The 14,192-nt window shown below is 40.7% G+C and overlaps 1 protein-coding gene and 1 gene segment (V, D, J or C); both read left to right on the top strand.

The window, feature by feature from the left end:
* LOC141556192 (immunoglobulin lambda-1 light chain-like) overlaps positions 1-13,503 on the top strand; it is a 26,114-nt gene extending 12,611 nt beyond the window's left edge. The window contains exons 3-4 of the mRNA XM_074289915.1: positions 11,198-11,220; positions 13,184-13,503. Coding sequence (XP_074146016.1) covers positions 11,198-11,220; positions 13,184-13,503 — 343 coding nt within the window. The remainder of the gene's footprint in view (positions 1-11,197; positions 11,221-13,183) is intronic.
* LOC141556155 (immunoglobulin lambda variable 9-49-like) overlaps positions 1-14,192 on the top strand; it is a 1,090,947-nt gene that overhangs the window by 984,276 nt on the left and 92,479 nt on the right.

The raw sequence follows: 14,192 nt of genomic DNA, 5'->3' as shown, positions 1-14,192 counted from the left end.
GCTCCTTCTCTTCTCATTGAATCATTGTCTTCTATTTGCTACATTCTGATTTTCAGGAGAATTATGAGTTCTCATTTATTTTCCATTTTTCTTTAGCACTTTCATTTTGTTTAGGAATTTTTAATTTTTTAATTCATATTTCACCCTTACCAGACATTCTATTGATTTTGTATCCAAGATGTTTTCTCCTTTTTTGTTTATTTTAATGAAGCAGTTTTTTAAAAAAAGCTAATATGATCTTTAGCTACAGAAGTTTAATGAAAGTCTTCTGTCAGGGTAAGGAGTGTGACAGATTGATCATTTGCTCTGACCAATCCGTAGCTGATTGTTTTCAGTTCTGGAGATCTCATTGAAGAAACAGCATTGAGAAAGTAAAGAATATGGAGAAGAGATTGCATAGGATGAAGGAGATCAAAGGTCATATGTTAGGATTATAAGGTGAGAACTCAGGTTGTCTGGACAATAACAAGGTGAGAACTCAGGTTGTTTGGATAGTGACAAAGTGAGAACTCTGGTTGTCTGGACAATTACAAGGTGAGAACTCAGGTTGTCTGGACAATGACAAGGTGAGAACTCAGGTTGTTTGGATAGTGACAAAGTGAGAACTCTGGTTGTCTGGACAATTACAAGGTGAGAACTCAAGCTGACTTGACAGTTCTCTGGCTTAGACCTTTGGTTCAGGCCTTTAAAGGGAGTTTACACCTTAGGAATTCTAGGAGGAGCAAGCTCATAGTGGAAGTATTTCCCCACACCCGACTGAGTTCTTACCTGCCTATTCTCTGGGAGGATAAAAGAAGGGCAGCATTGGGTCTGGGATAAAGTCGTGACGCCAGGCAGGCTGAAAGGAGACCAGTCTGATGTGAGAAAGGACAAGAGCTGGAGAAGATTCAGAGCTCCAAGAAACCTGTGCACAGAGGAAAAGATTTTACAGATCTCCTCCCAGAGAAGGATTATAACTGAGCAGACAGACCCTCACAATTCAAGAACTTTACAGTCATATCCTAGAAAAACATCACTGAAGAAAACAAAGAATACTAACCTGAGCAGTAGCATGTTTAGGGAAAGTGGTGGAGCACACAATAGTTTCCCTGAAACTTAGGACAGCTCCTGGCACATAGTAGGTACTGCATTGATTGACATATGCAGAGGGATTAGACTTTTTTATCTTGAATCCATTTTATCGTGCATCAGACACAGGAACAATGGGGGGGGGAAGGGAATATTTCAGGAGGATCATTTTGTGTCAGTACTAAGAGAAACAACCTAAGATGAAGAATTGTCCAAAAGTGAAAATAGTTTCTTGAGGAAGATGCTGGCTTCCTTATCATTTCTTTTTTTTTTTTCTTTTTTGAGTTTTGAACCTTCATTTTAATGCACAGTTCAAATTAGCACAAAATTAACTACATGTGTTATAGAAAGCATTACAAATATAGGCATTAATTTATTTATTTTTAGGATAATTTTTTAAAATATTTTTTATTATATTTTTTAAATAATATTATCCCTTGTATTCATTTTTCCAAATTATCCCCCCTCCCTCTACACCCTCCCCCCGATGACAGGCAATCCCATACATTTTACATGTGTTACAATATAACCTAGATACAATACATGTGTGTAAATACCATTTTCTTGTTGCACAATAAGCATTAGATTCCGAATGGTACATGCAACCTGGGCAGACAGATATTAGTGCTAACAATTTACATTCACTTCCCAGTGTTTCTTCTCTGGGTGTAGCTACCTCTGTCCATCATTGATCAACTGGAAGTGAGTTGGCTCTTCTTTATGTTGAAGATTTCCACTTCCATCAGAATACATCCTCATACAGTATTGTTGTTGAAGTGTACAGTGATCTTCTGGTTCTGCTCATTTCACTCAGTATCAGTTGATGTAAGTCTCTCCAAGCCTCTCTGTATTCCTCCTGCTGGTCATTTCTTACAGAACAATAATATTCCATAACATTCATAGACCATAACTTATTCAGCCATTTTCCAATTGATGGGCATCCATTCATCTTCCAGTTTCTAGCTACAACAAAAAGAGCTGCCACAAACATTTTGGCACATATAGGTCTCTTTCCGCTCTTTAGTATTTCTTTGGGATATAAGCCCAGTAGTAGTACTGCTGGGTCAAAGGGTATGCACAGATTGATAACTTTTTGGACATAGTTCCAAATTGCTTTCCAGAATGGCTGGATTCTTTCACAACTCCACCAACAATGTATCAGTGTCCCAGTTTTCCCACATCCCCTCCAACATTCATCATTATTTGTTCCTGTCATCGTAGCCAATCTGACAGGTGTGGAGTGGTATCTCAGAGTTGTCTTAATTTGCATTTCTCTGATCAGTAGTGATTTGGAACACTCTTTCATATGAGTGGATATAGTTTCAATTTCTTCATCTGAGAATTGTCTGTTCATATCCTTTGACCATTTATCAATTGGAGAATGGTTTAGTTTCTTATAAATTAGGGTCAGTTCTCTATATATTTTGGAAATGAGACCTTTGTCAGAACCTTTGCTTTTAAAAATATTTTCCCAATTTGTTACTTCCCTTCTAATCTTGTTTGCATTAGTATTGTTTGTACAGAAACTTTTTAGTTTGATGTAATCAAAATCTTCTATTTTGTGATCAATAATGATCTCTAGTTCTCCTCTGGTCATAAATTCCTTCCTCCTCCACAAGTCTGAGAGGTAGACTATCCTCTGTTCCTCTAATCTGTTTATGATTTCATTCTTTATGCCTAAATCATGGACCCATTTTGATCTTATCTTGGTATATGGTGTTAAGTGTGGATCCATATCTAATTTCTGCCATGTTAATTTCCAGTTTTCCCAACAGTTTTTTCCAAATAATGAATTTTTATCCCTAATGTTGGTATCTTTGGGTTTGTCAAAGATTAGATTGCTATAGATGTACCCTTTTTTGTCCTTTGTATCTAATCTGTTCCACTGATCTACCAGTCTATTTCTTAGCCAATACCAAATGGTTTTGGTGACTGCTGCTATATAATATAGCTTTAGATCAGGTACACTTAGACCACCTTCCTCTGAGTTTTTTTCATTAGTTCCCTTGCAACTCTCGACCTTTTATTCTTCCATATGAATTTTGTTATTATTTTTTCTAGGTCATTGAAATAGTTTCTTGGGAGTCTGATTGGTATAGCACTAAATAAATAGATTAGTTTGGGGAGTATTATCATCTTTATTATATTTGCTCAGCCTATCCAAGAGCACTGAATGTCTTTCCAATTATTTAAATCTGACTTTATTTTTGTGGCAAGTGTTTTGTAATTTTTCTCATATAATTCCTGACTTTTCTTTGGTAGATGGATTCCCAAATACTTTATACTCTCAACATTTGTTTGGAATGGAATTTCTCTTTGTATCTCTTGCTGTTGCATTTTGTTAGTGATATATAAAAATGCTGAGGATTTATGTGGATTTATTTTGTATCCTGCCACTTTGCTGAAATTTTGAATTATTTCTAATAGCTTTTTAGCAGAGTCTTTGGAGTTCTCTAAGTATACCATCATGTCATCTGCAAAAAGTGATAGTTTGATTTCCTCATTTCCTACTCTAATTCCTTGAATCTCTTTCTCAGCTCTTATTGCCGAGGCTAGCGTTTCTAGTACTATATTGAATAGTAATGGTGATAGTGGGCAACCTTGTTTCACTCTTGATCTTACTGGGAAAGGTTGCAGTTTATTTCTATGGCATATTATGTTTACTGACGGTCTTAAATATATGCTCCTGATTATTCTAAGGAATAGTCCATTTATTCCTATACTCTCAAGAGTTTTTAGTAGGAATGAATGTTGGATTTTGTCAAATGCTTTTTCTGCATCTATTGAGATGATCATATGGTTTTTATTAATTTGATTATTAATATGGTCAATTATATTAATAGTTTTCCTAATATTAAACCAGCCCTGCATTCCTGGAATAAATCCTACTTGATCATAGTGTATTATCCTGGAGATGATTTTCTGAAGTCTTTTTGCTAATATCTTATTTAAGATTTTAGCATCAATATTCATTAAGGAAATTGGTCTATAATTTTCTTTCTCAGTTTTCAATCTACCTGGTTTAGGTATCAGTACCATGTCTGTGTCATAAAAGGAGTTTGGTAGGACTCCTTCATCCCCTATTTTTTCAAATAATTTATATACTATTGGGGCTAATTGTTCTTTAAATGTTTGGTAGTTATTCACATGTGAATCCATCTGGTCCTGGGGATTTTTTCCTGGGGAGTTGATTAATAGCTTGTTCTATTTCTTTTTCTGAAATGGGACTAGTTAAGCAATTTATCTCCTCCTCTGTTAATCTAGGGAGACTATATTTTTGGAGGAAGTCATCCATTTCACTTAAGTTATCAAATTTATTGGCATAAAGTTGGGCAAAGTAACTCCTTATTATTTCTCTAATTTCCTCTTCATTGGTGGAAAGATCCCCCTTTTCATTTGTAAGACTAACAATTTGATTTTCCTCTTTCTTTTTTCTGATCAAATTTACCAAAGGTTTATCTATTTTATTGGCTTTTTCATAAAACCAACTCTTGGTTTTATTTATTAATTCAATAGTTTTTTTTTTTTACTTTCAATATTATTGATTTCTCCTTTTAATTTTTGTATTTCAAGTTTAATTTTTGGTTGGGGGTTCCTTATCATTTCAAGTCATCACATGAATATAGAGTGACCCGGGCCGAGGTATCATAGCTAAAACTCCTATTTATCTCTGGTTAAACTATGGAAACTTGAAGGTTCATGCTCAGCCTAATATTTTGTGCTTCTGTGGTCCATGCTAGTCTCTTCTTCACTAGAAATCTGAGCCCTGGTTGCCCATTGCAATCTGTTGGCTATTACTATAGTCTTCCTTATTGAGAGAAGTAATTCATTTTGATTCCTATTCTATTCTAATCAATATTAATCAATCTGATAGAATCATACCAAAGTTCTGTATGTGACACCCAGAGGTGTGAGCTGCCTGTTCTAAGTTCACTTGCTTAAATATAGTTAACAAATGGGTCTCTATCTTCTTTCCTTGATATGGTGACCAAGTGTGGCAGAAATCCTAAATATATGGAAAGTCCCCCAAATAGTGTTGTACCTCCAGGCAATCATTTGTTCAATAGGAGTGGGTGATGATCTTATGAGTACTTAGGCCACTCACTGTGATAGTTTGTGCCATTTCCTCTTGCCCAAATCAAGAGGAAACCTCTCCATCTCTTATGGAAATATTACTTCCTTAACCCAACTTGTGACTGTTGACATATTGCTTATTTTACCTTAAGTTTCACATATCAATTGATGATTGATTGATTTAATTTATATTTGGTGTAACTGTTCCAGAATAACTGGATATCTAGTAATATAAAAATAGGACCCTAGAAGGAGGAAGCATCTCACATCCTAAGGAAGATCTGAAGTCCACTTCATTAGAGGGATCATGGACTTTTTAATAATAAAGTGCCAGTGGTTCAGAGCTCTGCCTCAGTCTTTTTTTATATAGATGATAATTTTAACCCTCACATTGTTGCTGACTCAGATTGAAGAGGGAGGGAAACTGTTCCCTTTACTGAATCTGTGTTTCCTTTAAGATTATCACTAAACTGTGTTGAGTCCCCTTTCTGATCTCAAAGATCAGGATAGAGTCTAGAGACAGGACCCATCCTCCCAGGTTGAGAGAAGTAATCAAATCCCATTGATCTTTTTGAAGTTCTGAGTTCTCATTCAATTGAGAAATCCTGGTCTGATCAGCTCTGGTTGTCCCAGCCCCTACCAAGATATCCATATATAACAGGTTCCCTTAAACTTAACTCCTTGCAGAAGGCCCAAGCTGAGCACTCAGCATAAAATTCTACTTCCCCAATAATACTCTGCCACTATAGAAGTCAGTCTCTTAGCAAACTGGTTTCTATCCAACAATAAACTTTCATTTTGCAATTAATAATTTGGGAATAAGTGAATTCTTTCACTTTAAACCTGCACCCAATTAAAAGGGGATTTTAACAACTCTCTTATTGCCACTAATCTCATCACCACCTGGAATTGAGGAGATTCAAACCTCATCAAGATAGGACAGTGGTGCATGGAACACAACCTCTTTTAGTCGGCCCCTGCAAGGAATCCAAAAGGAAGTACATACTTGGTCAAATTCTCACTAAATGTCCCCTTCTCTGGGAGGTTGAATTCCCATCAATGTTTGCACCCAAATTGTCTGAGCTTGCAGTGAATCTTTAAGTGTGGTATCTGCTTTCATTTGTCCTAAATGTATTTTCATTAAGAAGAATCCAAGGGTAGCTAGTTAGTGCAGTAGATAGGGCACCAGCCCTGAAGTCAGGAGGATCTCAATTTAAATTTGGTCTCAGACACTTAACATTTTCTAGCTGTGTGAACCTGGGCAAGTCATTTAATCCCAATTGTCTGAGCAAAAAAAAAAAAAAAAAAAAAAAAAATCTCCATTTGGTCAACGTGGAACTATTAATTTAAAGGTATAAACTCTAGAGCATTCAAATTCCATTTTTATAAAAATTATATGGTGACATTTTAAACTTTTTACAAATAAATTAATGTCTTTTTCCTTCTTTTTTCCCTTTCTTTCATTTTGTTAAGAGATCTGAGGGATTCAACAATGAATTTGCTAATTTTCAACCTTTAGCTACCTATCTATTTTTAAAACTTGCTATTACTTAAAATAGATTTTGTTTTTGCCTTTAAATTCTTTTTTTAATCATTGTTTTATTTTAATACACATTGTTTTATGAACTATATTGATGGAGAAAAATCAGAACAAATGGGAAAAACTAAGATTAAAAAAAAAAAACAAAAACGGAAAAAAGAAGTGAACATAGCATGTGTTGTTTCCTTAGTTCTTTCTCTGGCTGAAGATGGCATTTTCCATCCCCGAAGTCTATTGGGATTTCTTTAGATCGCTGAACAACTGAGAAGAACCAAGCCTTTCATAGTTGCTCATTGCACATTCTTGCTATTAATGTGGTTCTGCTTGTTTTGCTTAGGAGTCTTCTGAAATCAGTGACCTAGAGGAGTTCAGTACTCTGGAGAGCGCCATAGCCTAACAGCATTTGGAGAGACTCCCAAGGGCTTTGCTGTCTTTGGCAACTGTCTCCAGGGAGCTCCCATTAGAAACCCACTCTATTGACCTCTTCCTGCTTGATTCTATGCATCCAAAAACTCCACAAGCTTCAGGTGTGTCCCCTCCACCCCCAACCTGTAGGGAACTTAGAGACAGGAGCACAACTCAGAAAAGACTGTTTAGCCTCACATCCAACCACAGAAGAGCCGTTGGAGACCTTTTCCTGAGGTGGCAGTGAAGTTGGCAGCAACAAGTCCCCAAGCACCATGGGACAAGCACATTAGGAAGCAGCTGCTTACAGCCCAAAACGCACAAGGCTCCTGAACAGAAGGAAGACAGGAGTGTTTGGAGAGAATAAGCAGGTCAACATTTTCAGGGAGCCTTCAGCCCGTGGGTCTTACTCAAACTGAGGGCAACTCTAGAATCTGAATGTGGATGCCCCATCCCGGTACCCAGGCATGGGCTCCCACCAGCTCAGCCTTAGTACTGGTCCCAGGATCCTGCTCCTCCTGTTTGCTCTGACCCCATCTGCCTTCTGTCTGTCCCCTGAGAAGGAAAGGCAGGGTCTCCCCGGGCAGGAGAACTCAGGGCTAATAGGCTCCCAGGCTGAGGAGCCCTGGGACCCCCAAACAGGAGGGAGTCAGCAAAAGGCCAGTCCTGAACTTGGAAACAAGGGGCTCAGGTAAGGAGTTGCCAGGAATGCTTGGAAGCCTGTGACTTGGATCATCGGTGGATAACAGGAGAGAAATGTATGAGAATCTGGGAAGAAACAGTATAATGGACAAAAAACCAGAGCTGGGCTAAGGTACATAGAAAGAACAGTGTGTTACTGTCAAGAGAAGTCAGGGATCAAGACGTAAAGAAATGGTTGAGGAGAATAGATAATCAGGGGTGGGGAGAGGGTAGAGATAAATAGTTTTCTGCGTCTCAGAAAGACTGGGAAAAAGGGAGTTGGTGAAAACAGTTGGGTGGGGATTAAAGAGGAGACAGAAAATTCAGCATGAATGTGGGTGGAACTGAGAGCAGCTTACAAGAGACAAAGAAAGAGACAGAGACACAAGGTTGAGGAGAGAAAAGGAGGAAGGGGAAAGGAAGATAGTAGGAAAGAAAGCAATAAAAATTAAAAAAAAACTTTTTCAGGCATGGGACAGCTGAACTGGAAAAGGAGAATGAAGGAAGAAAGAGGAGACTAGAAGAGGCAGAGGGGAAAATGTGAAGAGAGGAAGAGAGAATAAGGAACAGAACAGAAGTGAGAAAAGATGTGGGGTTGTTTGGGGAGAGATTTCATGACTGGGGAAAAGGAAGGAAAAACCATTTTCCCTTCTGCCTTTTTAAAATCCCATGTGGAGTATGGCGATCAGTTCTGAGCTCTATGATTGAAGAAGAACCTTTGTAAACTAGAAAACCTTCAGAGGAGAATGATTAGGATAGAAAAGGGATTAGCCAGAGTAGTGGTCGGGGTATAGAGCCCTCCCACCAATACTTAGTAACTGTGACGATGGCTTAAGCTCCCTGAGTCTCCATCTCTCATCTGTTACTTGGGAATCTGGGCTCTACTTATTTCACATGAGAGAGTTTTATAAATCTAAAAGTATTATTTTTAAAAAGTGCTAGAAGGTCTTTCATTTTTGTTGCTATCTTTATTGAGCAGTTCTTAAGGAATGAAGGTGTTTCTTCTGGAGAAAACTGTGGGGTGGGGAGGCAAAATCAGTGATTTCTGGCTTGGAACAGATGAAAGGTTTCTGAAGAGTAGAAGGATTAGATTTGTTTTGCATGACAACAGAGTGCAGGAGTAGGGCTGAGGAGGAGGAGATTGTACAGATGTCAGCAAGTCACTGAAGACTCCCTAATAATCAAAGCTGTTCAAAAGGAGTAGGCAATCTCCCAGGAGGTAGGTAATAAGTGCCCTTTCAGCAGATAAAAAAGGACTGTTGTCAGGGATGAATAGCATGTTGTGTTTCCTTATAGTAGGTAAGAACCTTGAAAGCAGGAACAATTTCACTTCTGACCTTTTTTTTTTTTTTTTTTTTTTTTGTCTCCATCACTTGGCTCATAGTAAGTGCTCTAGAGATGTTTAGTGCTTGATTGATTTGACAGAATGTTTATTCAGTTTAATATTAGCCTAAGTGGCTTCTTCCGTCCCTTGTAACTGAGATTCCATGATTCTAAAAAAAAAAAACAGAGAAAGGAAAGAAGGAGAATTAGTTTTGGGGATTTATAAAGCATTTACATAAATTATAAAGCAAAGTAAATGAAAAATAAATTAATAAAAAAAAAAAAACCTTCATTAAGCATCTACTGTGTTCCAGGGCATTGGGTTTACAAAAGCAAAAATGAGGCTGTCTTTGATCAGAGACAGCTAATAAGTGTCAGGTGAAGGATTCAAATTCAGATCTCCTAACTCCAAGTAGAGTCAGGAAGAATTGAGTCCAAATTCTGCCACAGACAATCACTAACTGGGTGATTGTTGCCAAGTCATTTCTCTTATGTTTCCCTTAGTTTCCTCACCTGTAAAATGAAGATAATAATAATACCTCTAAGGATGGTTGTGAAGGTCAGATGAGATAATAACTTTAAAAGGCTTAGCACAGTATCTGGCACATAGTAAGTGCTTAATAAATGCTTATTTATGGACAGTAATAGCAACAGTCGAGGATGGATAAAGCACAAGCCCTGCTCTCAAGGAGCTTATGGCATAATGGAAGCTAAAGGCATGTTCACCACAGTGAAAGGGAGAGATCCCATGTGCCGAGAACATCAGGTCTGGGAAGGGAAGAAGGGAAGAGTGAGATAAAGTGAGGTAGGAGGGACACTAGGATCAGAATTCATCCACTTTGGAAGCTACGGTAATGTATTGTTGTTGGATGATGACCTATGACACATAACACATGGCAAGGGATATATGGACTGACTTGACATGGAAGGATGAAATTACTTAAATGAGAATGGAGAGCCTTTAAAGACTTGAGTACATGAAGCAGGCAGGCTATAGGAAACTGTTAGGGACACCAGACGTCCTGCAAGCCCCTACCAGCTCAGAGAAGCAGAGCGTCTGCTTGTGAGATGAGAAAGGATAGAATGTAGGATGTGGTTGAGTCTCATTCTGCTAGATCCCAGAGGGTACAACCAGGAGCCACGGGGACAAAGCTGCGAAGGGGAAGGTGCCAGCTCCCCATGACGAGAGCTGTCTCGAAGCAGAAGGGGCTGCCTTGGCAGGTGGCAGACTCCCCCTCACTGGGCAGGACCACTAGGTGGGGATCTTGAGGGGCTGCTTCTCATTCAGCTACGGGTATGGGCATGGCGTGGTCTTGGAGGACTCTCTCGGTCAGCCCAGACTGAGATTTCAGGATCCCAGGAACCTCCTAAAGACCATGAGAGAAGCTGCTCAAAGAATGGAGACAAGGGAGCAGTTGAGTGGGAGGATCTTCAGGTCAGCTTCACTAGACAAGCTTAGCTACCAGCCAGAAATTTGAAAGGGAGCACATTGCCGGCTCTCAGAGAAGGGAGCTAACCAGGCCTGGGCAGCCTTCAGGCGCTTGATCTGGATCTTGAAGAACTAGTGCAACATGGTTAAACTGAGGGAAAAGAAGAAGGGTACCCAGGTGGGGAAAATGCCTTGGAAAATAGCTCTTTTGAGGGTCAACTATTAAATAACTATTAAAATAAATTAACATTAATTTATTAATATACATATTTATATTTGAATATATTAATATATTTAATATTATACATATTAATATATTAAATAAATATATATTTATATTAATTAATTTATTCATATTAAAGCTAGTTATTCCCTCTTGGGGGAAGGGAGTAAAAGCTTCAAAAGAAGGGTCTTTAACACTAGGAACTGCCTCCAAGGGCCCTGAGGTCAGTCTTTGGGGGAGTCCAGCCTTGGGGGAAGGAGAGCTGAGGGGAAAGGTTCCCCTCTTTCCACCCCTGGGGCCCCACTGGCAAGCCAGTCACAGCCCACTCTCAGTCATGACCTCCCATCATGCCCAGCAGGTTTCCAGACCAACCAGGCCTTATAAGGCCCAAGCGCACCTGTAGACAGCCAAGGTTTAAGCCCAATTCTGAATCACAGTGGTTCATCTTTGGCAGTGGGACTCAACTGATTGTCCTTGGTAAGTGACCTTTGAACTTCTCATTCTTCCTACCTCTCCGGAGTTGGGAAAGAACTCTGTTTCTGACTGGGTATAAGCCACTTTCCTGAGGGTCTTCTTGGGATTAAGAAGTTCGTATTGATGCACCAATGTGGGTCTCCCTACAGCAGCCCATGGAGATGACTGTGGCCCAGAATATAAGGCACACTCCCAGGACACACTCAAGGAAAAACATTGTCCCCAACTCAGGGAGTAGAATATGGGGTAATGAAGGGCAGATCCAGGCTTTCTAGCAGAAGAAATCAAAGAACCAGAATTTCTTTCCCCCTCTAAAGGGGGTCCCCTTACACCAGGAAACCATGAGGAGACCTGGGGGACTGAGTGAGGCAAGCACAGGCTTTTTCCCCAAAATCTATGGCCTGTTGCATAGACACAGCGAACAGCTTCAGTGTCCTAGTGAGGAACTAGTGGGCGGCACAGTGGGAAGATGCTGGAGCCTTGGCTGCCAGACTGCCTGGGGCATACCCCCACTGAGAACTGCCTGAGGGGGAGCTACAGACTATGGGCAGCAGAAACTAAAGCACTGGCTCCCTCAACAGGCAGCTCTCTGAGGCCTCTGGTCTTAGCCTCTTGAGGGAAAGGAGGAGTTAATGGAGCAAAGTAGGGAGCCCAAGTCAGGCTTGGGAAACTTTGATCCCAGGTACCTTAAACTGTGGTGGGTTAGGGGCAGTAAAAGGCAGTGGAAAGAGTGATTCCAAGGTCAGGACTTGGAATGAGGAAGGCTGAGGTTGGAATTCTGACTTTGGCTTATTGATTGGTGGGATGGAGGACCCAAATGACATCATTATGTTGGGGTCAAGGGCTGATCAGATCTATAAGGTTTGGGGAGGCTCTTCCACAAAGGAGGCACAAGTAGCCCGTATGAATGTGTGGAGTGGAGGTGTCTCTACGTTTGTGCCTCTCACATTCTTTTGAGCCACTTCCTTTGTTACTGACCAGCTGACTGAATCTGGGCAGGGTAATTCATCTCTCCAGGCCTTAGAGACCTCATCTATTTAAAAAAAAAAAAAAAAAAAAGGTGGAGGCTGCTAGGTGGCGCAGTGGAGAGAGCACCAGCCCTGAATTCAGGAGAACCGGAGTTCAAATGTGGCCTCAGACACTTAACACTTCCTAGCTGTGTGACCCTGGGCACTTAACCCCAGCCTCAGAAAAAGAAAAAAAACAAAAACAAAAAAGGTAATAGAACTCAATGGTCATAGAGGTCCTTTGTACCTCCAAATCCCTGGTCCTATGAGAAAAGCCTAAGAAGAAATGCTCATTGGGAAGTTAGGATAAATCCAAAAGTCATTCCAGTCTTAGCAGACACTAGCAGAAAAGCACAGGACCTGAGAGTGAGGGAATATACCTTGGAGAGAAATAGAGTCTCTGCTGAGCTCAAACACGAGGGAAAGTCTGTGGAAAGGATAAAGAAGGTCTTGGAGATAATGATTAAAGGATATTCTCTGAGGCAAGGAGAGAAAATTCTCCTCAGGCAGGGGGAAGTGTCCAAATGAAGCGCCCTAGTTTCTCTGCTGAGGGCTAGCTAAGGGGGATGAGAGTGAGAGCCTGGGCTTGGCAGGATAGCACTCACAGAGAATAAGGACAGAATATTATTAGCATGTCAAAAAATTGTAGGTGACACAGAAAGGGAATCTGGGAGTCATGGTATCATCTTTTTCTTATTTCTTATCCAGAGAGGACAAATGTCTCCTAAATATCAGAATTTAACAGGGAGGGGAAAAAAAGAGGAAGAGAGGAAGGGGGTGGAACCAAGGGAAGGGAGTGCACGACTGAGGAGTCCCAGGTTCCCTAGGTTTGAGAAACATTAGGAATGGGGGATATTATCATCAACAACAGGAACATCGACTGGCGTGATACATATGAATGTTAATGTATCTCCACTTTGTGTAACCGACTTCATCTCTTATCTCTGCCACAGAACCAGGTCAGCCCAAGCTGTCCCCCACTGTCAATGTCTTTGCTCTAGCCCAAGATGAGCTAAAGACCCAAAAGGCCACTCTTGTGTGTCTGATGAGCGGCTTTTACCCAGGAGTTGTGGAGGTGACCTGGATCATGGATGGCTCCCCCATGTCCCGGGGCGTAGAGACCAGCCGGCCATTCCGCCAGACTGACAACAAGTACTCATCCAGCAGTTACCTCACACTCTCTGCGGACCAGTGGATGTCAGCCAGTGCCTTCATCTGCAAGGTCACCCATGATGGCAAGGTCATCCAGAAGGAGCTGTCCCCAGCCCAGTGCACTTAATGCCTACGTACCTCCTGCCCCCCTTCCCTCTATTCCCACACATGGGAGCCTCCCTAGCTTACCCCCTTCCTTCCCTGCTTTCAATAAAGGTCTTATCCTTTCTATTTCAATCACCTATCATGTCTTCTGGTTCTGATCTCCCCTCCCCTTGATGCTGGCTCATAACATGGGGGCAAAAAGCCAACACAGGCCAACCACCCTTCCAAAGATAGAAGATGAAAGATCCCTTCCACCAACATGCTGACTTCTTCCCAAAGGCCTCTGAGACCTGAAGAAAATCTAAAACTGCTTTTGTCCAAAGGATAGATTCTCTGAGATGGAGTAAGGGGAGAAGAATGGGGGAAATATAGGTTTATTGTATGGAGCACAAGGCCTGGAGTCAGGAAAACCTGAGTTCAAATCCAGCTCTAGACACTTCCTAGCCCTGCTATATGGAGACTAGATGGCATCAGGATAAGACTGGAATCAGGGAGCCTAGGAGAAGCCGATTACAAGGAGCCAGACCTGGGGTGAAGAGCGAGTGACCCAAGAGAAAGGATAGATTAAAAAAAAACAGGGCTGTGTGAGGTAGGATATGAAGGAATGAAGGACAGAATTTGGAGGATGCTGAATAGTCAGGAAAAGTGACAGTGAGGAGGAGTGGAAGAGGAGCCCTCGCTTTAGTGAACCTGAGTGACAGGGATTTTGGC

Source organism: Sminthopsis crassicaudata, chromosome 1 (genome assembly GCF_048593235.1).
Source record: "Sminthopsis crassicaudata isolate SCR6 chromosome 1, ASM4859323v1, whole genome shotgun sequence".
NCBI lineage: Eukaryota > Metazoa > Chordata > Mammalia > Dasyuromorphia > Dasyuridae > Sminthopsis > Sminthopsis crassicaudata.
This window is presented reverse-complemented; position numbering and strand designations above follow the sequence as displayed.